This window comes from Corvus brachyrhynchos, unplaced genomic scaffold (assembly GCF_000691975.1).
Source record: "Corvus brachyrhynchos isolate BGI_N302 unplaced genomic scaffold, ASM69197v1 scaffold705, whole genome shotgun sequence".
NCBI lineage: Eukaryota > Metazoa > Chordata > Aves > Passeriformes > Corvidae > Corvus > Corvus brachyrhynchos.
The window spans coordinates 2,785,305-2,810,108 of record NW_008238346.1 but is presented as its reverse complement, the minus strand read 5'-3'; the positions used below and the strand labels follow the sequence as shown (position 1 = coordinate 2,810,108).

The 24,804-nt window shown below is 38.6% G+C and overlaps 1 protein-coding gene across 1 annotated transcript in view; it reads left to right on the top strand.

The window, feature by feature from the left end:
- Positions 1-5,612: 5,612 nt before the first annotated feature.
- NRAP (nebulin related anchoring protein) overlaps positions 5,613-24,804 on the top strand; it is a 49,436-nt gene continuing 30,244 nt past the window's right edge. Inside the window, exons 1-16 of the mRNA XM_017735198.1 lie at positions 5,613-5,904; positions 6,172-6,266; positions 6,976-7,063; positions 9,278-9,382; positions 9,919-10,023; positions 10,709-10,816; positions 11,619-11,723; positions 12,272-12,379; positions 13,352-13,456; positions 16,230-16,334; positions 18,201-18,317; positions 19,694-19,798; positions 20,733-20,840; positions 21,542-21,646; positions 24,013-24,111; positions 24,620-24,724. Coding sequence (XP_017590687.1) covers positions 5,833-5,904; positions 6,172-6,266; positions 6,976-7,063; positions 9,278-9,382; positions 9,919-10,023; positions 10,709-10,816; positions 11,619-11,723; positions 12,272-12,379; positions 13,352-13,456; positions 16,230-16,334; positions 18,201-18,317; positions 19,694-19,798; positions 20,733-20,840; positions 21,542-21,646; positions 24,013-24,111; positions 24,620-24,724 — 1,635 coding nt within the window. The 5' untranslated portion in view covers positions 5,613-5,832. The remainder of the gene's footprint in view (positions 5,905-6,171; positions 6,267-6,975; positions 7,064-9,277; positions 9,383-9,918; positions 10,024-10,708; positions 10,817-11,618; positions 11,724-12,271; positions 12,380-13,351; positions 13,457-16,229; positions 16,335-18,200; positions 18,318-19,693; positions 19,799-20,732; positions 20,841-21,541; positions 21,647-24,012; positions 24,112-24,619; positions 24,725-24,804) is intronic.

Genomic DNA, 24,804 nt, shown 5'->3' with positions numbered 1-24,804 from the left:
TCCCCATCCCTGACCCTTGTCCCGGTCCCCATCCCTGAGCCCAGCCCTGTCCCTGGCCCCGTCCGTCCCCCCGTCAGGGTCCCGGGGGCAGCCCCCGGGCCCTCCTCGCTCCCCAGGTAATGACGGCCACATCACAGCGAAACCGAAATTACCACTTTTTAATAGCTGTGCTCTGTCACACCCCCGCGAAAGAAGAGCCTGAAGTTTCATGGTGACAAGAGATTGTCTAGATCTAAGGAAAATTTTCCCCTTATATAAACTTCAGTGGCATTTCCTTATCCTCCCAATTATTCTGCGTGTTGCATCTCTGCTAATTATGATATCCCACTGCGTAGCCGTAGCATCAGGCTCAGCAGTCCAGTACATGGACTGAAGATTGGCACAGTCTTGCTAATTACTCCTGGATGCAGGCTCCGATCCTGCAAAATCATACACCTACCCAGCAGTGCGTGGTGTTTAACATTCACTACCTGAAGAGTTTTACATCAAAGAGACATTTTTCAGTGTAACTGCCTCCTAATTGGCACAAAACACAGGCATGGTAACAAACAGGCTTTGCTCCCCGACAGGTCAGTGCCTCGATGTGATGGAGGAGCACTTGCCGTGTGTCTGCACGCTGCTGCTGGGACCACTCCCCGCTTCCTGGGATTATGCCTGTGGCTCCTGGTTGGATGCATAGCCAAAGTTTTCTCTTGAAAATCAAGCTAGTAGAATCTTATAGCTCCTCTCATGCCATCTGTTCGCTGCTTCTTTTCAAGAAGACAGCATCACTTCCAAATCCATAATGGATCACCATGGACAACAGAGACACTGGAAATGTATAGATTGTGGTAGAGAGGAGAAGAGAGAGGAGAGGAGAGGAGAGGAGAGGAGAGAGGAGACTGTAATCACCAGCAGTGACTGGCAGTGGCACCTGAAATTCAGAACATCAAAATATGGTTTTCTGATGATGTGTATGGGTGTTACCCAGGAAATCCAGACTCTGCTTGCTTCTGTATTTTGATGGAAGTGTTTATCCATTGCCATCTCGCCAGCACAGCCAAATTAGCAGACCTAGCAACACCTTTGTTCTAAGGGTCATTGTATTGCTATCAAAGAAGTGGTCTGATAATGCTTGCCGATTTCCAAAAGTTTACTATTAGAATTGGTTATGGGGAATTTCTGACTCCAATAGTTGATGAAACTTCTGTTTCTGTGTTCTTTTCACGTTAGTTGCTGGCATTCACAAAGAGAAAATTTCATTCCTCAGTGTGCTGCAATGCCTTTTTAAAATAAATGTTAATTTTAATGCAGTATATGGTGCTAGACTTTTTTTCCAGAAAATCTTGCTTTTTTTTCAGTATGGAGTAAGGGAAAAATTAGAAGGATAGTTGAAGTAGAAGGAAGTATCTTGCTTCAGGGCATGGAGTGATTGCCACCTAGGAAGGGTCGGGAAGGAAAAACTTTCTCATGTAGAATATGGCACAGCCGGTTGAATGCGTTACTGGGCAGGGGGAAGAGCCAGCAATGTGATACCTATAGCATCACCATTCCTCTCCTTTGCCCTAGAGACTCCTCTCCTCCTTAAAAACATTAAAAATGAAGCCTTTGACTGGATATTTGCATTGGGGAAAATAAGTGTTTAACCACTGTAAGCAGCTGCAGGATGACGGTGGAGCGTGCCTTTGGGAAATTGAAAGGTGGATGACAGGTACAAACTATTCAGAGGCAAGCGAATAGTACCTGCCTGGAATAATAACTGTGTCCTGTGTTCTGCACAACATCTATGAAAACAAGGATGGGGTTTTGCTGAGACCTGGGAGGCAAGTGTGGGAATACTTTTAGGATGGAGGATTTGAGTGACTCACAAGGTGTTCCCTCCTAAATTGCATTATGAGATTTCTATATATTTTGCAAGAAAGGATGGATAGTTTTGATACGCTGGGGGAATATGGGGGCAGTTCAGTGTGATTTGGCACACCACAGCTTTAGGGAATTCTCTAGAATAATGCATCTGAGTCATCATGGTGCATGTGTTTTGGTGGGATTTCTCCATAGTCAGGCAAAGATGATCTGTTGCAGATGCCTTATTTTATGAATTTTAAACTTGGGTCTTCTTTATGTTTTGATACATGACAAATGGTCATATTTGGACACTGGTGGTCATGTGGGCTATGCTGTGCATGCTGTTCACGTTTCTCTTCAAGCTTTTAGCTTAAGTTGTAGCACATCCTCACCAGTCCTTTCTCTGCTCTATAATCTTCTTGGCCTCTTGGTTCTCTTTTCGATTTCTCTCTTACTTTATCTTGCTCTGTTAGAAACATTTGCAAAATCCCTACCCTCTTAGGTTTTGCTAACACTGCCAACAAGGGGAAAGTGTAAGCATAAACCCTTTAATCATGAACTATAAACAGTTGTTGGTTGGTTTCCAAAGCAGCAAAAATGTAAAAAGCAACTATACAAGTTTAGAAGATTGTTCTTTACAGGTTTTTATTCACGTCTTGGGAGATTTTGATAAATCTTTTCCAGCTTTCTTTCAATATTTTTCTAAGCTGAATTTGCTACTATGCTAAGTTTGATTAGCATGGAGAGACTGCATGAGGAAAAAGGCCCTGAGCCCAGGTAACTAATTAACCACAGGGTTCACAGAAGGTGAACATAAACAAGGGTGGTATAGTGCTTGAAATTTTACAGGCAGCTTTTAACACTGGATAACACTCCCACTTTGTGTAGTGAACCAGCACCTTTGGGGTTTTTTTGCAAACAGAGGGAAGATAAGGTTGCCATAATTTGTGGTGTCTGGCTTCCTGCTCTTCATGTGTTTGGAAGGGCACAGCTGCAATTCAGGAGTAACAGAGGAGGTGACCCTGACTTGAATGTCTCTTTAGAGGTTACTTTGTGTGACTAATATGTGCTTCTTTTACAATGAGATTGAGGGTGCAGAGGTGCTCCACCTTTTCTAAGCAGTTAATGCAGTGAATATAAGGAGGCTGGAGAGGTAACAATGTTTCTTCCTACTAATTTGCACTTTCAAGGCACTGTCTCCTTGTACTTTACATGTAACCGCAGTACTTCTAAAACTTCTAAATTAAGGTTCTACTGTTAAGAAAAGCCTTTTAGGATTTTCATTGATATCAAAAGGGCTTTATGAGGCCTTACTAAAGGAGGAAAAAAGCCACAATGAGCTTTTAACTGAAGAGAAAATGTCTTGCTAAGATTTGTCAAGATAACAAACTTGCACTGGTTTTGTGATTTAATTCCTTGCATGATCAAAATGAAGTGCATGCTTTGTAATGAGACCATTCAATGTTTATTTTTCAATAAACTCCCTTTTCTGTTAGCAACTCATCTTTAATCCAGGGTGGTGAAGAACAGAACAGTTTTGGGGTCCTCAGAAACAGGGAAATTTTTAAGAGACTCCAGCAGAACTGGTGCACAGTGGATGTGAGGGAAGTAGTGTGGATGGGAATGGCAGTAGCTGTAGAGGACATTCTGTCTTACCACACTTCTCCTCTTGTACATGCCGTAACTTGGGAGAAGCAGGAGAACTTGGAATATGCATTTGCTGACTTCCAGCCAAGCTGGTAGTATCTGTCACTGTGAAAAGAGAAAAACAGGCTTTGTATATCTTGAAATGAAGTAGGATTTATCTGTAAAATAAAGGGCTTTATCTGTCAGAGGCCTTTTGGAAGGAGCTCATGGCCTCATTCCCTTCAGGGCCCTCTGTAAGCTCTCTGGGTGCACAGTGCATGTGGGCTGCATGAAGATCCATGCTGGAGTCCTGTCCAGATGGTCAGTGTTCAGGTGACTCCTGGATGAATTAGTCGTTCTGTAACTGCCAAGTCTTTATGTTTTTGTGTGGTTTGGGGTGTCCTGTTTCAGCACCTCTCCAAACTCATTTCAGAAGGGTCTTCAGCTATGCAGGGACAGGAGCAGGGACAGGAGCAGGGAGAGGAGCAGGTCACGCACCTTTATTCTTGCTGAAGTGTGAGACAAGGGCTCCAGCATGGATTCAGACAGCATGAAGACAACTAGGACTGTCTAGAAAATATACAACATGGTGACTCTTGGAGGAGACGAACACAAAGAGGTGGCAACTGGTAGTGTGCCAAGTGCTAAATAAGGAGGGGACAGCCTGGCCACTGTGACCCTAACAGAGGTCACTTGCATAAACAGAATGGCAGTCTGGAACAAGATGCAAGGCTGTGTGAGAGGGGAACTGGAAGCTTTCCAAATTAATTTGGTTCACAGGTGTGAGCGGGATAAATATTATTGTGATGTAACTTGGTCAACATAAATCGCTCTTGATCCCAAAAAAGAATAACATGAGGTAGCTCAGCAGTTATTTTAATACAAGAAATTATGTTCTGGGGACATTTTTAAAAAAATGAAAATGCATTTGTTTATATACTGATATTAGTTACTTTGAAAGGCTTCGAGTGTTTTCAGGACTTTGTGCCGCTGCTCTTCAGATTAGAGACTCTATTTTCAGCACACCAGTTGCTGACAGTACATTGTGCCAGTACATTGTCAGCATTCAGTAAAAGTAGCAATAATAAGTTAAGCAGAACTGTATATCTCAATAAAGAGATGAATAAGAGAGTCTCTTAGCATACCCAGAAGGCTTAGACAGAAATTATTTTGATGGAATTGTTTGCAATTTATAGAAAGGGAAAGTGCTTAGCAATATCCCAGGACTGCTGCAGGCACAGGAAGTGGGGCAGATGCATGGATGACTACAAAAACTTCTACTCAAATTGGGATAACTCTTAGCTGTGTCCCAGGGTTATGGAGTCCTGCAGCTGGAGGTATTATGATTAGGTGAGATGTAAATTTTAAATCCTGACCATTTGTAGCTGGTAGAATTCAATAACTTCTTTTGTTCAGAGCAGACTTCACAACCCTAAGATCTTGCTTGAATCCTAATATCAGACATAATAATTCCTTATCGTTTTTTGGTGAGGGAATTTTTATATTCTGATCTATTCCAGTCTACTCTTGTTTAACACTGTTAAATAGCTGGTTTGTTCATTGTATTCAAAAGTAAATGGTTCCTTTCTGAAGTTTTTCCTGTAGGAGATAGAAGTTTGGATTTGTACCCGTCATGTTTAGGACTCTTTGAGATAAGAGGCTCTGCCTGTTTCACAGTCCATCCTCCTACACCTGGAGATGGAGTGACAGGTGGATGAAACAGGAAGATATGAGAGATGAGTGTGCTCTGCTCTGCTGACCATAATATACAAGGCGAAACTGAGCTGGCACCGAGGGAAAAAATTAATGACTTGTCTGGGACAATGGCAGTGAACTTCTTCTACATCCACCCAAGGGCCAGGAAGCTTCAAACCCATCTCTGGCCTGTATCTCTGGTGGTACCTCCTTCTGCTATGAGGCTGCTCCTAAATACAATAGGAGCAATAGTCCTCCATGGGGTCACTTGTTTATCAGGGTGAGAAGAAACTATAGTAAATTGCTGCTGCTGTATGTACTTTTCTCTTCATCCTGGGCTTATGACAGCAAAACTGAAATACGAAATGATCGGGCTCTAACATTCACATGGACGTGATTAGTTTCTGTGAGTTCATTCTTCTATTTAGAGAAAGATATTGCTACCCTCCCTTATGCACTGACACAGTACAGGCAGCTTTAAAAGCCAGCCTGCAGCTGACTTTGAAACAGAAGGTCAGCAAAGGGAGCAACAGACTTCAATTCAGAGCTTTAATGGGAGCCATTGACCACAGCAAAAGGCCTTGACTGGAGTGTCTAGAGTGTGCTTTGCACGGGCCAAAAAGTCACTTTCATACTCTTTGAACCTTTTGTATAAACCTATATATTTTTCACTCTGTGGATTTCAAGATGAATGTGCAGCCGTGTGCTAGATGTGGCTATGGGGTTTACCCTGCTGAGAAGATTAACTGTATAGATCAGGTCAGTTCTCTTTCTTTATCATTTTGGACTATAATAAATGTACAGATTGGCACTTCTAACACTGTGCAAATCTCTCCGTTCCAAAAGTTTTTTACTCATAACTGGGTTCAGAACTGAAAAGAATTAATAACACGTATCTATCTGAAGAAAAAAATCGCCAAATTCATTAAATGAATGGTAAGGATCAATACTGAGATTTTAAATTTAGCAGATTAATAATGAAATACAAATCATATCTGTTTGGTTTCTCTTTTGTGGCATTTCCAGACATGGCATAAAGCCTGTTTTCACTGTGAAGTATGCAAGATGATGTTAACAGTAAACAACTTTGTTAGCCATGAGAAAAAGCCTTACTGTCAAGCGTAAGTGTATTTCCTTTTCTTTCTTCCTTTCTTTTCTAAAGCAAAGGTTTAATTGACCTAGTCATTTTAATATAATAGAAGATCACCGTTTGGACTCAGCCTGTCCCACATGTGATGTGAAATTAGGTATTGTCAGTGCCTTCATGCATATCTTTGGATTTACATGAACCACAAATGATGGGAATCTCTTTTGAGCATGCATAAAGCTTCCTCATTTGGCCAGTGTGTTAAAAGATAACAAATTAAGGTCCATTTCAATATTGTAGGAAGAAATTAAAACCAACCACAAAATTCAGTGCTTTCCAAATCAGTGGTTAAGAGTTAAAAAGGTTGAGCTAATCATAAGGAAAATGTATAAAATGCAGATTTTGGAGTTGGTTTGTTCTAGGAAGTTTTTATTTTCTAATGATCAATTCCTGTCAAATTTGTCAGCAGAAAAAGGAGAGATGACAGTTGTTTTTTATTCTATTATTCTCTTTTGTTATTAGAAACACAGCATTGATATGACGATCATTAAAATTAATTTTGCTCTAGGCACCTACTCCATACAATAATAACTTGAATGTAATCTAAGATCTTTGTGTGAGTGGGGGAAAAGTTATGGATAGAGGGGTGGAGGCTGGTATTGTGTATTTGAGTGCTCAAAGAGAACCTTTCTGGTGGGGGGTCTGGTATCTTCCTAATATCCTTTATGCTTTCCCTTTTTTAGGCACAATCCAAAAAACAATGCATTCACAAGTGTATTTGACACACCAATAAATATGAATGCAAAAAAACTGTCGGAAGTGGTAAGTGAGGTAAGAAGCTTGAGGGTCAAATGTGTTTGTTCTGGATTTTGATAACATATTTATGTCTCTTACTTTGTAAGTATAAATATGGGCTTTTTACTTACCCTCCTGTGTTCTTTTAGATCAGTAAGATCTCAGCTGGGTTTGAATCATAATTTTTTTCAATGCGATTACTCACGTGAAAGAAAGCTTAAATCTGAATTTGCCTCTGCTCTCAGAAGGAAAAGTTGATTGGAGCTCCTCACTTGTATATCTGATAAGCTATACGGAAGCACAGGTCACCTAAACTGCCCAGAGCTGTGTAAACTTAGTGACTAAGGGGGTTTGCACAACCTTTGGAAGCAAGAACTGACTTGCTTTGTGATCTCATCGGAAACTGATATGAAACAACAGATAAATTTTATTAGGTGGGACACAGGCAAAAGTTCCCGTAAATACTTTGTCGAGCATTTCCGCCAACCCCGAGATGGGAAAACACCAGGTCTGGGGAGCTTAGCAGGGTTTTGCTGGGGGTGTTTTTTGGGGATGGAGGCACATCCACCCTGCAGGCGCTGCCGTGCCCCGGCCGGCCGCCAGGGGCGCTCAGGGCCCGCCGTCGTTCCCAGCGCCATCCCTGGATATCCCGCATTGTTTCCCTCCAGGCACCTCATTTTCAAACCTGCAGTTCTAAGAGTCTGGCGGAATAAAAAATACAGGAACGCCCAGTAATCGACGGCTATCGCATCTCCCTGCCTAATGCTGTTTTCTTGAATGTCACATCTTTCTATATTCTAAGATAGCTTTACCCATGTGAATATATTTCATAGGAAAAGCAATGTTTTGATGTGATTAGCCATCACTAAAATAAACAAAGAAAGTTGTATTTCTTAGAATATAGCTTTCTAAGTTCATTCTGATGTCCTATATTAGCTGTACAAACTTGATGCACATGAATAGCCTTCATCAGACACTGTATCAATTATAATTTTGTACAGCATTCTTATGCCTCAGTTTTTGCAGTATCATGGGCTGTAACTGTTTAAGCAGTGACTATCACACTTAAAACTGTGTGTGACGGATCTGCTCAGGAATGAGTTTGGGATTACTGCAGGTTCTATTTCTGGTTTTAGGCAGTGATATGAGACTGATACTTCCAGTACATGTGAGTACACAAGCCAGACAAATTATAGCTCAAAGATCACTTTCCCTTGTTTTATACACCTAAAACACCTTCTGTCCTTTTCAATCACATAATAAGGTTCTGTTCCAGAGAGAAAATTGCTAGGGGTAGTAAGGAAGCTGATTCTGCAGTGCCTGCTTAAAGGGAGATAACTTCTGTAAAAATTTTGAGAGCAGGAAAGGTTTTTGCTAGTAAATGTATGAAATGATGATAACTTGGGAAAAGATTTCACTTGCTACTATGGAAGTTTGTTGGCATTTTCACATAGGTTATTTCTGATGCAGAAAATAGAATGTTTCTTCAATCCCAACATGATGTTCTCACATAGGTCTTGTGCTGAGACGTCAACTGGAATGCAGAGATAAAATTTAGGTCTCTCTCTACAGAATTTCTGTGTTATCAGGCAAATCATTCAGCTCTCAGCACCTCTGTGCTTAATTTATAAATGGGAATAATGGTACACGTGCTCAGTAACATTTCTGTCCAGTCAGTTTAAACTTTCTGCTCTGGGTTTTTACATCTGAAGAGTGAGTTGTATAACAGAGCTATAATTTCAGTTGGATTTCTACATGCTATCATGATAAAAGTAGCAGTAGGAAAATAATGACCCAGGGCTAAATATAGTAGTCATTTACATATTCACAGTGAGGATATGATACATTGTGGACAGTGTGCAGGGAAATAGGAGAGTAGAATATTGTTCACTTGGTAATAGTTTTTTTTTGTCAAATGCTGCATTGACATGTCCTGCTTGAAACTTCTCAGGGATTTCAATTCTCATCGATTATTTCCCCCAAAAGTATTATCTAAAGATCAAATTATTCTTTCAGAATGTCATGCCAGGTTTCAGGTGTTGTATGCTGCTCCTTTACAGATGTGCAGCTCTATACTGGCAGAAATCTTAGGTAGAAGCTGGGTGTGGACTAGAAAGCAGAGTTTTGGGCTTAGGGCTAAATGCAATCATCACCTTGTTTGTCTCTCTTCTTATTCTTCTCCAAATGTGGGGTGTGTTAGTATGTATTAACAAACTATTAGAACGAGTTATTGTCTTTTTTTCTTTTTAGATAAAATATCGAGAAGCAAGTGAACAATTCAAATCGGTCTTTCAGTGGGATGAAAGGTCCAGAGAAATTGAAAGTGTCTATAAAGCCCAACAGCTGGCTACCCAGGTAAGAAATATCCCTTGAGTTTCCAAGCCAGTAGCCTGCAGGAGACCAAGGATTGGCCCTGGCAGTCCTGAATGTTAGGGGTTTAATCACAGCACTTCAATGCTAAAAAAAGCCTTTGCTTCTCCTTTGACTAAACTTTTCAAGGCAAAACAGCTCAATTATAGCTTAGGCTAGAAGAATCAGAATGTGAGGGAGGACGAGTGTGTCTACAGTCAGCTGTTGGGGCTGCTGCATGTACAGCCATACTCTGTGTCTTCTCTCTACTGGCACTGGAGCTTCACAGCAGGCGATCTGATTCCCAGGGGGTGTTATTTGAGTCGCACTCCAGGATCCTAGATCCTGTCATCTTGATGTCAGTTCTTGTTATACAAGTTCTGCCTTGGCATTCTGAAGGGATGTGGAATGTAGGCCTTGTGCTGCAGAGAGTGAATTTCACTTCCACAACACTGTGCTGTTTCCTTTTTTTCTGTCAGATCAGCTGTTCGAGTGTTAAAACAAGGGTGAAGGTAGCTAGTTATTTAGTTTTTGTTTTGTAGAATGCTTACTATGCTGCCTATGAGGAAGGAAAATCATGGTACCCAGGAACAATCCCAGATCCTGAAATGGTCAAGATAACACAGGCACAGAAGGCTCTGAGTGATGTAAGTGGACTGATGTTTGACTTTATTTTCATGGTCTATCATATTCTGAAGATGGACAAATGCATCAAAGTCGACCTTTGGTAAGATGTCACCTCCAGGCTTTGCAGGAAGAATATCTGGAGGGTTTGTCTGCACTCTGATCTTTGTTAAGATGTTGCCGAAGGTGAGACTGATGCGTTTATTTCTGTCAAAACAACACTTAGTCATGTAAGTGATTAAAGTCATGTAACGGTTCTATTGCCATCATACATTTATATATTTATGTAACTGAGAAGCCCTTCAACTGCTGACCAAACTGAGGTGATCTGATCTAGCAGGCAGTGCTCTCTCTCTCAGGAGAGCAGAACCCATGATGGTAAATGTGTCATATTTTCCACAGACCAGACTTTTCATTGACTGTATTTCCATGACTGGTCAAAATCACTTCTGAAATATGATCGACTGTCTGTGTCCATACAATGGGTTAGTGACCCAATCAACACAGGCAATTAACAGTGGGTAATTGATACGAATGAGAAATGTTTTCTGTTATACGGAGGAAATTGTTTTACCTAATCAACTTATAAGTTCTTTATTCTGTTATCTTTTAAATAAAGCGATACATACCTTTAGGAAGCAGGCATGAAAAGAGGAATCACATTAAACTACAGTGGGTTCTTCTGTAACACACATATTCATTTTCTAGTTTCAATATACAGAAGAATATGAGCCACGAAGAGGCAAAGGCAGCTTCCCTGCTATGATCACTCCAGGTTATGAGGTTGCCAAGAGAGCCACCCAACTAAGCAGCAATGTAAGTCACAGGGGTTTTTAATTATATTTTAGACTTCGGAATTTGAATAATCCTGGGTTCAGGCCACTCACTTGATATTTACTATGGTGACTATTTGTTGTACTGTTATAAAGTGAGAAAATTTTAACAGGATTCAGAAAACAGGATTAGTAAACTATTGGCCTGGGAAGACAATCATATGGGATATTTCCTGTGAAATGTAGCAACTTTTGCTGTAATTTATCACAACCTGAAAAAGATTGTGACTCACACTGAAATGTTAATTTAATTCATTACCTTTGCTTTAACATTATGGCTTTATTCATCTAATTATTTACATTTGATATTTTTCACTTTCTTATTTGAAATCAAATTAATTGAAATAAATTAATATACAAGCTGCTTTAAATTTATGCACAGAAAATTGCTTATTTATAAAAAGAACAACTCACATGAAAAAGATAGGTAAAAATAAACCCCATAAAAATTATTTTAAAGTATTGCATTGTTTTCTGCAAATACTATATGCGTTGTCATTGCAATATGATATTGGGACAGTAGTGACTATTCTCATGGTATTTTAATCAAATGTATGGCTCACATAAATCAAGTATCCTTTGAAAATTTGATTATCTGGGTCCATTTCTGTCTGCTTCTGGTATTCACTTTAAGGAAGTTGGGCCTTAAATGTATGGATAGCTTGACTGTACAGTGGAAAATGTCACAAATGCTGTTGCTCATTTTCTCTTGAAGCCTTCTGACAGGAAATATATTTCTGCTGCTTATTGTTTGTAATATGGATATGTATATTTTTCCTCTTCAGGTAGAATATAAGCGTGGACATGAAGAGAGAGTTTCAAAGTTCACCTCTGTTGTAGACACTCCGGATATACTTCATGCAAAGGCTGGAGCACAGCTTGCCAGTGATGTAAGTGAAACAAAATAGATTGACCTGTTTTTGGCTCTGCAAGTGGTTCTTAGGGTATTTATAAATCACTTTAAAATATGAACACAAAGAAAAGTGAAAAATTAAAGTTCTAAAGGCAGATTCATTTAGTCATTAAGTGTTTAATACTTCAGTTACTGAGCCCATGTTCAGTTCGAGGCCATTTTAGGCTGTCAGAACTGAAGGTAGAGAACCATTCTGTTCCATACCCAGCAAGTGGGTGCCATGCAAAATCAGGAAAGAAGCTGCCTGACCCTCATAAATAGAGCAGGCATCTTGCAGACACCTTCAGTATTTTCTTTAAACAACTGTTTTCATTCTACACCCTGAAGGAGACAAAGGGGCCTTGCAGAAGATGTGTGATAGCATAGCTAAAGACCAAATTGCAAAGATTCAGACTTCATGGTTCATCTTCCTTTTGGCACATGACAGCCATTGAACTCCTGACTTTGCTACTTTAGGGATTGATTATGTGTGCAATCAAGATACATTTGATCTCATTGCTCCCAAACTGTCTTGAAATTTTACAGTTGAAATACACAGAAGACTTTGAAGAACGGAAGGGAAAAGGAAGCTTTCCTGCTATGATCACTCCAGCTTATCAAATAGCCAAGAGAGCCAATGAATTAGCCAGTGATGTAAGTGTTCAAAGCAAGGTCTATTTTGGTAATGAAAATATTAAATTGTCACACAAATTTTGAATGAAAACATTTACTGGCAGAAATTCCGTGAGCATGACATACTGACCTTTATTGCCTTTCTTTCCTTTCCAAACACAACAAAATAACAACACCCCTGTACTCTTTAATAAGCACCATAAAAGGACATTAGTATTGCTTCAAAATATACAATTAATTGTCCTTTGTTATTGGAAACTGAAAGAAAAGCTCTTTTTGTTGGAGAAGAGAACATATGGAAGAACATAAACTCAATGGAAGTCAATTTAAGACACTATTAAGAGTCATTGAGGAAAATAAGAGATCTGTAATTTTGAAGGCAAAAGCAGTTGACTCTAAAACAATTACATGTTTTTGTTTGCCTTTGATCTGTGGAAAACCCTTCACTTTTGTCAGCAAACACACATGGTGATTAAAGGGCAGCATCAGGTTACAGGCATTGTTTTGACTTTAGCAAATGTAGTGCAAATCTTGGTCTAAACTTGAAGGCTGATTGCCTAAAGTTCCCTTTATCACTGGGGAGATCAGCGTCTTTCAGAAACAAACCCATTTATTGATGGGGTTCAGGTGACCCTGTGGTAAAAAAGTGCTCTGTGGTAACCACGAATTTGAATTACAATCAGTTTTATTTTTTTAAACTGCTGGAGCATCAGGGATTAGCCACTGTCAAGCAGGTGGTGCTGAACACACTGACGTAATGGTTTGGGTTAAAATGGCAAGTGCCGTGTTCCTGGTGCATTATTAAAAAGTACACCACTGGCTCTGTTTTTACATCTTCAAGTGGCATATTTGACTTGTGCAGGTTGGTGGCAATGGGAATTTTGACAATCCTTTATTGACAACATGTGCATGTCATTGGTTGTTATTTATTGTGCAGCATCTGTGTACCAGACTAAACTCACCCGGATTATTTGTTTCCTTTTTTCCTGTTAGGTAAAGTATCATCAAAGATACGAAAAAGAGATCAAGGGAAAAGCCAGCCATACAGCTGGAACAGATGTTGCTTTTGCAAGAGAGAATGTAGATCAATATGGACAGGTATGCAACATCCAAGTGATAGCCCTGCTGATGTTGATCATTACTACAGCTGATTGCTCAAGGCTTTAGAAACTGGTGACACCTATTTTCACTTTGTTTTCCTGTGTGAGAAAACAAGGTCTCAAGGGAAAGGATGGCGTGCAAACAGCACAGTGCTCCTAATGTGTAACGTGTCTGGCATTGGCACTTAAAGGTGTGACAACAAGGTGTCTGCACTGTCACTGCATGACCCTTATGGTAGGGCCATTCCTAAAGGTGAACACTGACCTTGGCAAATTCTGTCTGGGTGCATGTATGCATTCTACATTTCTGTTATGGTGTTGTAAGGTATCACACTGGAATGTGTTCTCTTGAGAAAATGTTCCCATTCCATGAATAAGGAAAAAAGCGAAAGGGTTGTGAAATGGTAGAAAGTTGGCAGATAGTTAGGTGTCCTTTCTCTGCTGGTATTTTTACAAATCTTAGGAGCTTTGCAGCTCTAAATATGTGAGAACAGCACTGAATCTCTTAGGTACACAATCTCTTAGATTTCAGCTCTCCTACAAAAGGGGTATTATAAGCCTGACAAGCTGTAGTTCTGTATTTGTGCAACCAAATAGGCTTTAGTTCTGTTTTGGTCGGTGGCATTCGTTTTGCTTATGTTTCGTTTTCAAGGGAATACAATTGGTTTTGTGGTCTCCCAAAATGCACCCAAAGTTCTATTCCAATTAAGTTAAGGAAATAGCACAGCTAAATAGAACTGAATGCAGCTGAAGGGAATTTGAAAGGAATTGAATAGTGTTCTTGTATAAAGAAAACGATATGGTTAATCTTGGGGGCTTTTGTCCTTCTCCTCAGTAGGTCCATATACTTTGGAGAAATGGAGGAACAGGGACTGCAGTTTCCTAAAACCTTTGGTATTTTACATTTCTTCACTTCGTCTGTCCAAATCTACATCTAGTATTCTGTGGAAAAGCAAACCATCCTTGAAGAATATAAGTTTAGAATTGTAGCAATGAAGCCTTCAATTAGTTTCTGTCTTTTTAACTGCTACAAGTTTTAATAGGAATAAACAAATAAAATGAATTTGAAAAAGCACTAATTACATTTCCAAGCATTAGAATGCTTCTGTTTTAGAATTAACTTAAGTTTTTTTTCTTTGAAAGTATGTTTGAAACTTCAGTCACAGACTTCAAATTCAATTTGAGTTTTAATCTTTATAGATTGGATACTGATATCATTAGTCAAATAACACAGAGTTGCTGAAATTAATGGATCTTTCTGAGTAAATTGTGACTTAACATGGGTAAAGGGATTAAATTTCTGACTGTTGAGATCATCAACAGTGAGTTGAGCGTGCATCATATATATATATAGGTATACATATATACATATATAGATATACATATATATACGCATATTTATATATAAAACATGAGACAATTTAAGAAATCTTACTGTAAAATTCCTGTGCTGAACACCTGTTTTGTTCATGGTTAAAAACCTCAAGAGAGGCTAAAATAGTTTTCTGAAACTTTTAATATACGCACAACATTAGAAATTATATTAAAATGCATTTAAGAAAGTTAGAAGCAAAAGAACAGGTTGGTCTGGAGAATTCAGACTCATTAATGGTATTTTAAGAAACTAACTCAGCTGATTAATCAAACATATTTTTTCTTTCCTATGCTTGTTTAATGCCATTGTAACTATGGCATCATATTGTTCACAAACTTACAGTGTGACCTATTTACCATGTGACACTGGTGGTACACAAGAAGACCTGCAATGGATGGTTTTGCCTTGAGAACACACAAAAGAGATATCCCAGATATTTGTAGTCCTTCCTATCTGTGCTATCCATGGCATTCTTGACATGCATTCTATTCATGGCACCTTCTATTTTCACTCAAACTGCCTCTTTACTAGGGAGGATTTACAAAGTACTGCAGAGAAGACACATTACACTATGTCTCACTTGTTTTTATCCTTGTTTGTACACCATATTCTCTCCAGATCTCGCCATAGATGTCTTTGGATGATTATTGTGCATTACCATTTAAAGAAAAAGCTCCAGTGTTTTGCTGTTAAACTATCAAAATGGCTTTCAGATTGTCAAATATTTACACGTAAACTTATCTATAGATAGACTTAAGGGAGTTACTTCCACAACAATTGGGCTTTTTTTAATCAGGAAAATGGAATTTTGTGATTTTGTTCACTAGGGAGTTTGCCATTTTGATATCTAGGTATTTCTGCTTCATTTATTAATCCGTCTTCAAAATACATCACTGCACAAGAGAAGTATTATTTCTGGTCAATTATGGTGTGAAAAATGACCATGGGAAAGATCAAGCAGCTTCTGTAACACCACAGTGGAAGGCTGATCCTATGTTAAACTTGTTTAGCCTTAAGCAAGTCTCCTGGCTACCCAAACCATAAGCTATTTTTATAATATTCCAGGGAAACGTGTATTGATAACGAGAGAGGCAAGCAGATATCATCTCTGTAAGAAATGGGGTGAGATCTGAAGACTGTATATCATTGCACACTTGAGTGCTATCTTGACCACAGCTAATAGCTATCTAAATTTCTCTTGGAGCACAGGCAGTTTCACAGGCATAGGTAATTTAACAGCTCAATTTATTCTTATATTTTGGTCTTTTTTTTCATTTAAAAAAAAATTCGTAGAAGTCATGAACCTTCCTACTAACAAGGACTGTGGGGCTTTGTAAAATATCCCATGGCCCCATCTGCTCATGTGTGATGAGTAAACACTCTGAATTTTCTTCAGGGATATATGGACGAGTTTGAGGAACGCAGAGGGAAAGGAAGCTTTCCTGCTATGATCACTCCAGCTTATCAAAATGCCAAGAAAGCAAATGAATTGGCAAGTGATGTAAGTATGAAACCTGAATCAATACAATTCATAAACAATTGAAAACAGCAGTTTGTCAGAGCAGTGCCTGGGAGGAGAATGCTAAAATTGCACTTGAGAAGTAAACAAAAGTGACATTTTTCTGCATTGCTGGGAACTGGATGGCTCAGGGGATTAATAATATCCATTAATAGAAGGGGGCACAGCTCCAACTTACATGAGGGAGGAGATGGATGTAGCAACTAATGGGGATCCCTACTGTTAGGTTAACCCTCCTGGCAAATCTGCACCTGTATTATTAATGAAACCTTCAACTGCCTTAATCATCCTGTGGACTACTGTGGTATTCCCAGTAGTGCATAAATGGAGGATGAATGAACTGTACTGGTTTTGATATTTTGATGTATCATGCCTCTAGCACAAAGCCAGTCATATGGAGGAAAAGAAACATAGAGTATGACACAGTCACTTTACAAAAGTGGGCTTATTTCTGGATTGGGATTTTTGGGTTTGGTAAACGAAAGAATTGACAAAGAGGTGGTGGTGTGTGATTCCTGCATCCAGCCCATCCATTAAAGAGCCCCACTCCTATTTGAGGAGGCCACTTCTGGCAGTGACAAGAAGTAGGTCAGTCTGTGGGTCAGTACCCTGTGGCTGCTCTGAAGGGTTCCTGTGAGTGACAACCTTTGTAGTGTGGACACTTGTCCCCGACAGGGCTATCTGAGCTGATGAGCTCAGTCTGTCTTCTGGGGAGCTAACAGATGGTTGAGTCTTTCAGCTTGTATTAGCCTGAACTAGACATGAGCAGTAAACTGGAGTGAAAGGATCAGTCATGTTCTGTTACCTGAGCTTATCACAGAGAATATAAAAAACCTCAAATCCTCTCTGATCAATCCCACTTTGATGACAAACTCAGTGATCCCCTGTTTAAACATGAAATATTTAACCTTTCCAGACAAAGATCACAGTTTCATGGGTTTTGAAAGCTAATGGTCAGTAGTTTCCTTATTAATTTATAATACATAAAGAAGAGGATTAGTTCATGGCAGTATCATTTGCACACTTCAGTACTTACCAACCTGCCTTATAGTTTTAAATTCTGAGGAACTGTGTGTAGATTTGGAAAATAAAAAAAACCAAACATTTTGCATTTCACTTCATGTAAAATAATTTATTTTGCACATTATGTTAGTGGTCTTTGAACACATATAAAACGAGCAGTTCTTGGATGCAAGATATATTGAAACATATTCCCAACAGGGGTTTTGCTGGACAAAGTTTGGCACAAGGCCAGTATGAGTATTATCTCTCTTTGCCCATCCAAGCCCAATTTATGTCAATAACCTAATGTCTAAATTAAATGTAGAAACTCCTTATTTCAATCTTGCTTTGGTAGAGAAATATAATTCCTTCAAACACCCTGAAAGTACAAAAAGATACAACTTTTAAAAAAAGCTAGTTTCTACAAAAGGAAAAGTTTACAGTGATGACTAGATATATAGATGACTAGCTGTAATTTTCTGACTAAAATTAAAGTACTGAGGATTAACTTCAGTAATAGAAGAGCACACAAGCTCCAAGCAGTCACCAGCCAAGAATCTGCTAGTAATCTGCTCAAGCTATGAACAACAACCAGTGCTGTTCCATGTATGTCAAAAATGGATTAAAAAATGCTGTCTGGTGAAATGTCTTGAGAGGGACTGTGAAGGGCTAAGGGGCTATATTTGGGTTATTCAAGGAAGTAAATACAGTGTTTCAACTTGGCAAGTTCCATTTACCTATCAAAACAAGCCCAGGGAAGATATTATCCTGACTCATGAAGCCAGTCTAAATAGTAGTGATGAAAAGGTGCACATCTATTTTATAATTCTCCCTACTTTTTTTCAGATAAAATACAAGAAAGATCTTTCCAAGATGAAAGGTGCAGCTCACTTTCACTCCCTAACAGCTGAAGACAACTTGGTCCTTAAACAAGCCCAAAGTGTTAACAAGCTTGTCAGCGAGGTAAGGGCTTGAATCGATCTCTTAACAAGTTTAGGAGCAGCTCATACAAACATTTTTGTTTGATGAGTAAGGACTGCAAGTGAAAAAAAGATGTTGTTCTTACTGCATTGTACATAACAAAAATCATCTGTGTGTAGCACAGCAACTGGAGAGAAAAGATCAAGAACACATCTTCAGGTGCTGTGTTCTGGCCCTTCCAATCATCTGTATGAAAGTGTGGGAAATTAACCCCAGGAGAATGATTCTAGTTCTGGCCACATGAAGAACAGAAATCTGGAAAAAATCCACCCCAAACCTGAACTGTGCTTTTAATATGATATTAAGGAATAATCACAAATCACAAAAAAATGAATTGGGTCTGTACCTTAGAATGTCTCAAAGGTTATTCTAATAATGAAAAAATAACATGAACAGAGCCAAAATTTATGCCATTCTGATTATGCAGATTTCTGTTTTCTTCCATCATGTGAAAGACTATGAGTCACTAATAATTGATTCTTTTTCTGCTTGGCAAGGGAAGATTTTTAGAGAATTCTCAGTAGATTCTGAATTATTAATTTATTTATAGTGTCATATCAGCTATAAAACTATTAATAAATGTGAGTTTCTAGAACTTCCCCATGGCAGTTTAAAAACTTATACTCTTGAGATGTCAAAGTATAAAACCTTCAATAATGAAAAACCCCTGGAAGTAGGGCTGGAAGGGGCCTCCTGGGCCAACGATTCCTGGCTCCTGCTGGTTCGACACAGCATCATATAATCCTCCTATTCCAGTTTCTAGCCTATATTTATTCCTGTCCACTTTATTGCCACTGTGTTTTGTGCTAGTGTTGCCCTTTAGTTTAAAAAGTTCTTCTCCCTGCATGGTTACTTTTTTGAGAGGTTTACAAATCTATCATTTTCTTGTCTCTGCCTTTGATTTCCTCGACTAAGCAAGCTGAGTTCTTCTCCTCTCTCAGTCTTTAACTGCAGCTGTTACAGGCTGAGTACATGTTCCTTAAACAGGAATGACTGTAAGAGTACAAAAGCTCTTGCTGAGGCCTTGCTGGAACCTGGTACATGGCACATTTGTGCATGTTCATTTGTTCCACACTGACCTTAGAATTCCTTTGTATATCATTGTTTTTGTTAATAATTTTCCTCCTGTCACTGTCTCATATACTTTGCAGAGGATGAAATTGTGTTTCTTTTGCCTGTAAAATGATAAATGAGCATCTGAAAATTCTCTTCATATTAATTTTCATCATATCCCATCTGATGAAAACCACATATCAAAATCTCTGAACAGTGGGTCTGCCTAATAAAAACTGTGTGCAGGAACTTGATACAGCAGATTAAAGTTTTACCATGGCTTCCCATTGTGCATTTTTTGTCAGGTGGAGTACAAGAAGGATCTTGGAAACAACAAAGGCTACAGCATGAACTACTGTGATACTCCACAATTCAAGAATGTGAGCAAGATCTCAAAATTCACCAGTGATGTAAGTTTTCAGTACCTCGAGTGTGGCTCGCTTGCCTTGGTAGCTGCTGGGATCACAGGTCAACTGTGTATGTGTGTGTCAGATAAATGTGTGCTGGAAATGTGATTATAACTGATTTTAGCCTGTGTCTGTACAACACCTATCCTAGTGTGTCCTGATGTATAGCTGGGGCTCATTTTATATAGGATTATGAAAAGAACTATTATGGTATTTGGAAGAGAGGTTACTTACCATGGACTGCTTATCTAGAGAAGTAGCAGTTAGTTGTTACTGTTGTCTGCCATAATTATTACTTATTTCATTCTGCATGTTCATTTCCTGACTGGACAGTTAGGCAGAAGATACCTCACCAGAATTCATGCCAGAGAGGAACATAATTCTTGTGTGAAAATCATCAGTGTTAATAATTATACCACTTGCATCTCATGAAATATAATTTTGTTTCATACTGCCTCTTACCATTCTCTGAAATCCCAGAGGAGTAAATATTTTGCCATACAGTTGAGATGGTAGAATGATCAACTTTTCTTGTCAAATCCCTCACTCTGGGATTGGTGAAAGATGCACCAAAACAATCCAATTTTGTTCATTTCTTAGTGTACAAATATTGTCTCCCTGGAACTTTGTTCTAGGGTTTGTTTCTGATAAAACACAGATGTATCTTCATTGTAGGGCATTCAGGTGATATAAAGAGCAAGTAAATGATATCTTGTAGAACAAGAAACTCATGGAGGGTTTTAGCTTTTATTTTTTAAAGTACCAAGGTTGTTTTGGACTAATGAATTCCTGTATTGGAGTAACACTAGTAGACCACAGCTGTAACAATTTATCTCCCTGCTGTAAAATATGGAAACTCTGAAAAGCTGAAACTCTTCAGTAGAAAAGTTGAATATATTTTTCTCAGAGTATTTATATCTTTTTTTTTTTTGTACAGCTTAAGTACAAAGAAACCTACCAGAATGAAATGAAGGGTCACTATGTGGGTATGGGCATGGACAAAAGGATGCTCCATGCCATGAAAGTTGGCAGTTTGGCAAGCAATGTGAGTCCCTTTTAATCACTCTTTTATGGTTGTTTCCTACTTGTCTTTCAGTTTTTCTAGAATTAAGTTGATAGAAAACTTTAGATCATACTGTACTGGGGATCTGACAGATAGGTATGTTGAGAAGAAGGGAAATTCTGGAAACCCTTTTGTACTCTTTTATAGCTTACTGTGTGGAAGAAGTTAAAATAAGAAATTTCAGTGATCTGGCAACATACTGAGATCCTTCAGTTTTCTTTGACATCAGTAGGATGCTGAAGGTTGTTTGCCACCACCCCCAGGGTCAGACCTTTGCTGGAAAAAACAGTCTTTAATGAAGATTTCTGCATTCCAATTTAATTTACTGGGTTAGTCAAGAAGCTATTTCATTACATACCATTCCTTCAAGTACATTATTTACAAATCTGTAAGAAGCTTGAGAACTAAGCAGAAAGATAAAAGAGATGTGTCATAGGTGGAAGTTAAGTTAATGCTCCCACTGTTGGCATTGGATTAATTGAGAAGCTGAAAAAGAATCAATTAGTGGCTAAACTATGCAAATAATTTCATTTTCTTTGTCACTCATGACATTGAACTTACTTTGTTTCTTGCATTTAATATTAATATTATTGTTTCTCCTTTCCTCTTGACTGATAATTATTCAAACAAATGACAGGTGAAAAAAAAAGGAATGATTTTTTTTTGTTCTCCTTGTGTTTCAGATAGCCTATAAGTCTGATTACAAACACGATGGTGTTGACTACAATTACCCAGCTACTCTCACTCCTTCATACCAGACAACAAGAAAGCTGGTCCCTTTGAAAGATGTAAATAATTTTATGTTGGTTTTTTTTCCCCCTATGATTTGCATAGCCCATCATCTCACTGTAGGAGAGATTGTGATAGATTGCATGTGTCAAATGATGATTTAATTATAGGAGCAAACAGCCAGTGCCAAAAAAGTTAAAGCAAAAAAGTGCAGTGTCAAGAGGTCAGAGCAGTAGAAAGAGGTGCCATGTCCTGTTGGCTTCAGTTCAGCATAGACTGTAGAGTGATGTGAAATCAGTGACTTCTGCCCTATCCCAGCTCTGTGCTGTAAAAGTCTCACCATCCTGGGGCAGCTTCAACAGCAGCATCAAGCACTGAAGGCACTGAAAGGACAGGGAGACTAAAACAGCCCTCTCATCCTTGGTGAAATCCCTGAGGATTGGTGCTGCCCTTTGAAGGGGAACTGATTGGTCACATAACCTTCCTCCAGCCTGTGGTCCATGCCAAAGGGCTGCCCTCTGTGCCTGGGCTTGAGTTACTGATGGAGCAATGTCAGGAGGTTTGTGTACTGCTGTGGGTATGTGTCCTTCAGATAAATGAAGGATGACAGACTGTACAGCTGACTATACTTTCACCTCCCACAGACATTAAAAACTGATCTCATCTACCACTGGCAGCTTAACCTGTGCCTTAGTTAGGAGCACAGTCACCAGGCATGGCTTATAAAATCGACAGGGAGAGAGCAGCAGCTCTGCAGGGCATTTCTGACTACCTAAGGTGTATATACCCTGCCTTTACATTGGAGTTGCAGTAAACCAGGAGCAACATGCCTTAGAGAGGTCATTAACATTATGTGAGATTTATCTGGGGCTAAACACCTTTTCCAAAAAAAAGATGGTAGCATGAAGAGCTAGAATTGAGAACCCTGATGTTTTTGAGGAAGTATTGGATATACTTCAACTCTAAGATGAACTATTGCCTCTACAGCAGTAATGTCAGCTTTGCCTTTGTAAAAGCTGAAACCAGTAAAATTCAGTGTTTGATTGCTTACAGTGTGAGAGAGCTGTGTTTTTAAAGAGTAATGTAAAAAACATTTCAGCAATTCCAGTGACTCTACAATTCATAGGGTTTGAAACACACAATTCCACTGGCCACAGAGACTCAGATGCACCAGTCCTGATCTGGGATTTTGAATTAGTCCCAGGACTTGTCTGCTCCCAAACAACACGCTTACTCTGAACTCTTTTAGGAGTACAACTCTCTCATACACTAAGCAATCACAAGTAGCAATAAATACACAATTTCAGTTAAAAAGAAAGGATCTCCTTCCATGGCATTAAAATTCTCTCTGTCTCTGAGGAAGCAAATACACTGTTTTAAATACCTTGATCACTTTGGACCTTTGAGATAATTCAGGCCTTTTTTCCTAGCTTTTGTTATTCTGGCAGAATGAGCAAGTTTATGTGAGGATACCTGAGATAAGAAGGTTTGCACTGAAATTGTTTCAGTAACTCAAAGTCTCTAGAAATATGCTCCACTTTACTGGCAAGGAGGTTCTTAAGAAAATAGTTTTAAGCAATGTGATTTGCAATGTTTGCAAAATGATGATTATTAATGGTGAATATTAATGAGGGCCTACAAAATCATAATTTTTTTCTGTAGCATAGCAATGAGTTCTTTTGCAGCAACAGGTTTGAAAGGAAGCTTCACTATAATTTTTTTTATCATGCATAGTCTGTGGCTTTAACATATTTATTTTATAACTTTTTGTTGTTACTACCACATTAATGTGTTAGTAATTTAGTGGGCTCCAGTCCTCTTGATGGCTGACATTAAAATTACTTTTTTTTGTACTGTAAGTACATATTTTTCTTTTTTCATCATCCACACAAAACTGTGACCACACAGGGAAATTCTGTGGTTAATTATTACATTAAAACTCAGTAAAGACAAAGCATAAGAGAGTTCATTTGCTTTATGCAGTGTTACACTGGACAGACCTCTTCATAGACAGTTACCAAGTTCCTTGTCTGATAAAGATAAGAAAGGACGAGGTGATGGTTAAGAATATCAATTTTATACCAACTATTTGGGGGATTTTATAGCAATGTTTTGCAGCTGATACTGCATCTTTTTAAGAATTTGTGTGTTTGACAGGAAGGGGTTATACATTAAGCCATTTTCAGAGTGGGATGAAAACTGTGACCTCAGACAAGGAAGTTTTGAGAGCATTAACTCAGATTTCATCCAAGAGATCCTGGCATTTTTCCTCAGCTCAATTTATTATGTAACAGTTTAAGCAATGCTTTATCCAGAGTATTAGCTAACAAACTTTGTCTATTCAATCTCTCCTTTTCTGGTCTGACCATTTCTTCCTTTACTAAATTTTTTTTGGTTGTTGTTTTTTAATTTTATCTTAAATTAGGTAAACTACAGGCAAAGCATAGACAAGCTGAAGTACAGCTCTGTTGCCAGCACTCCACAAATTGCTCAAGCCAAAATAAATGCGCAGCAGCTCAGCGATGTAAGTTCTGCCAACATTAGGCACTGTTGTTTATTGGAATTATGAGATTATTTCATTTCATAGCATTGGTAGCCTTAAGTGTTTTTATTCTTGGTGGTTCTTTAGCAGATTTATAGTCAAAACAAGAATATATATTAAATGAAATCACTTTCAAAAATGTGGCAAGCATGCCAGTAGAGCTAATATTTAACTCCACTTTTAAGATTTGTATCAGTGTGCTTTGTTAGGAATTTATCTTCTGTGTATTTAAGGAAAGTTTTTTAATTATATCTTTTGTACTCAATCAGTAGCTTTTCTATGAGTAGAATAAATTTCTCTTTCCTAGTACCTAAGTAAAAGTTATAATTGCCTTATTGCCTTCATATTTACATCAGCCATATCTATGAGTGGATCTATAATGTATGGCACCAATAACCTGAAATTTAACAGCAAGCAATCAGTCTAGTGGTTATACTTTAATTAAGTTAAAAATAACTGAGTGTCTTGCTGACTTTTTCAATATATGCAGTTGAACTACCGAGCCCAGTATGAGAAGACAAAAACAAATTACACTCTACCTCAGGATGTACCTCAGTTAGTGAAAGCAAAAGCCAATGCTGAGTTGTACAGCGAGGTAAGTCAAGCCTTGTGGAAATGCTAGCATTCATGGTGCTGTTAATAGATAGAAATTAATATAAAGATGATGACACTCTT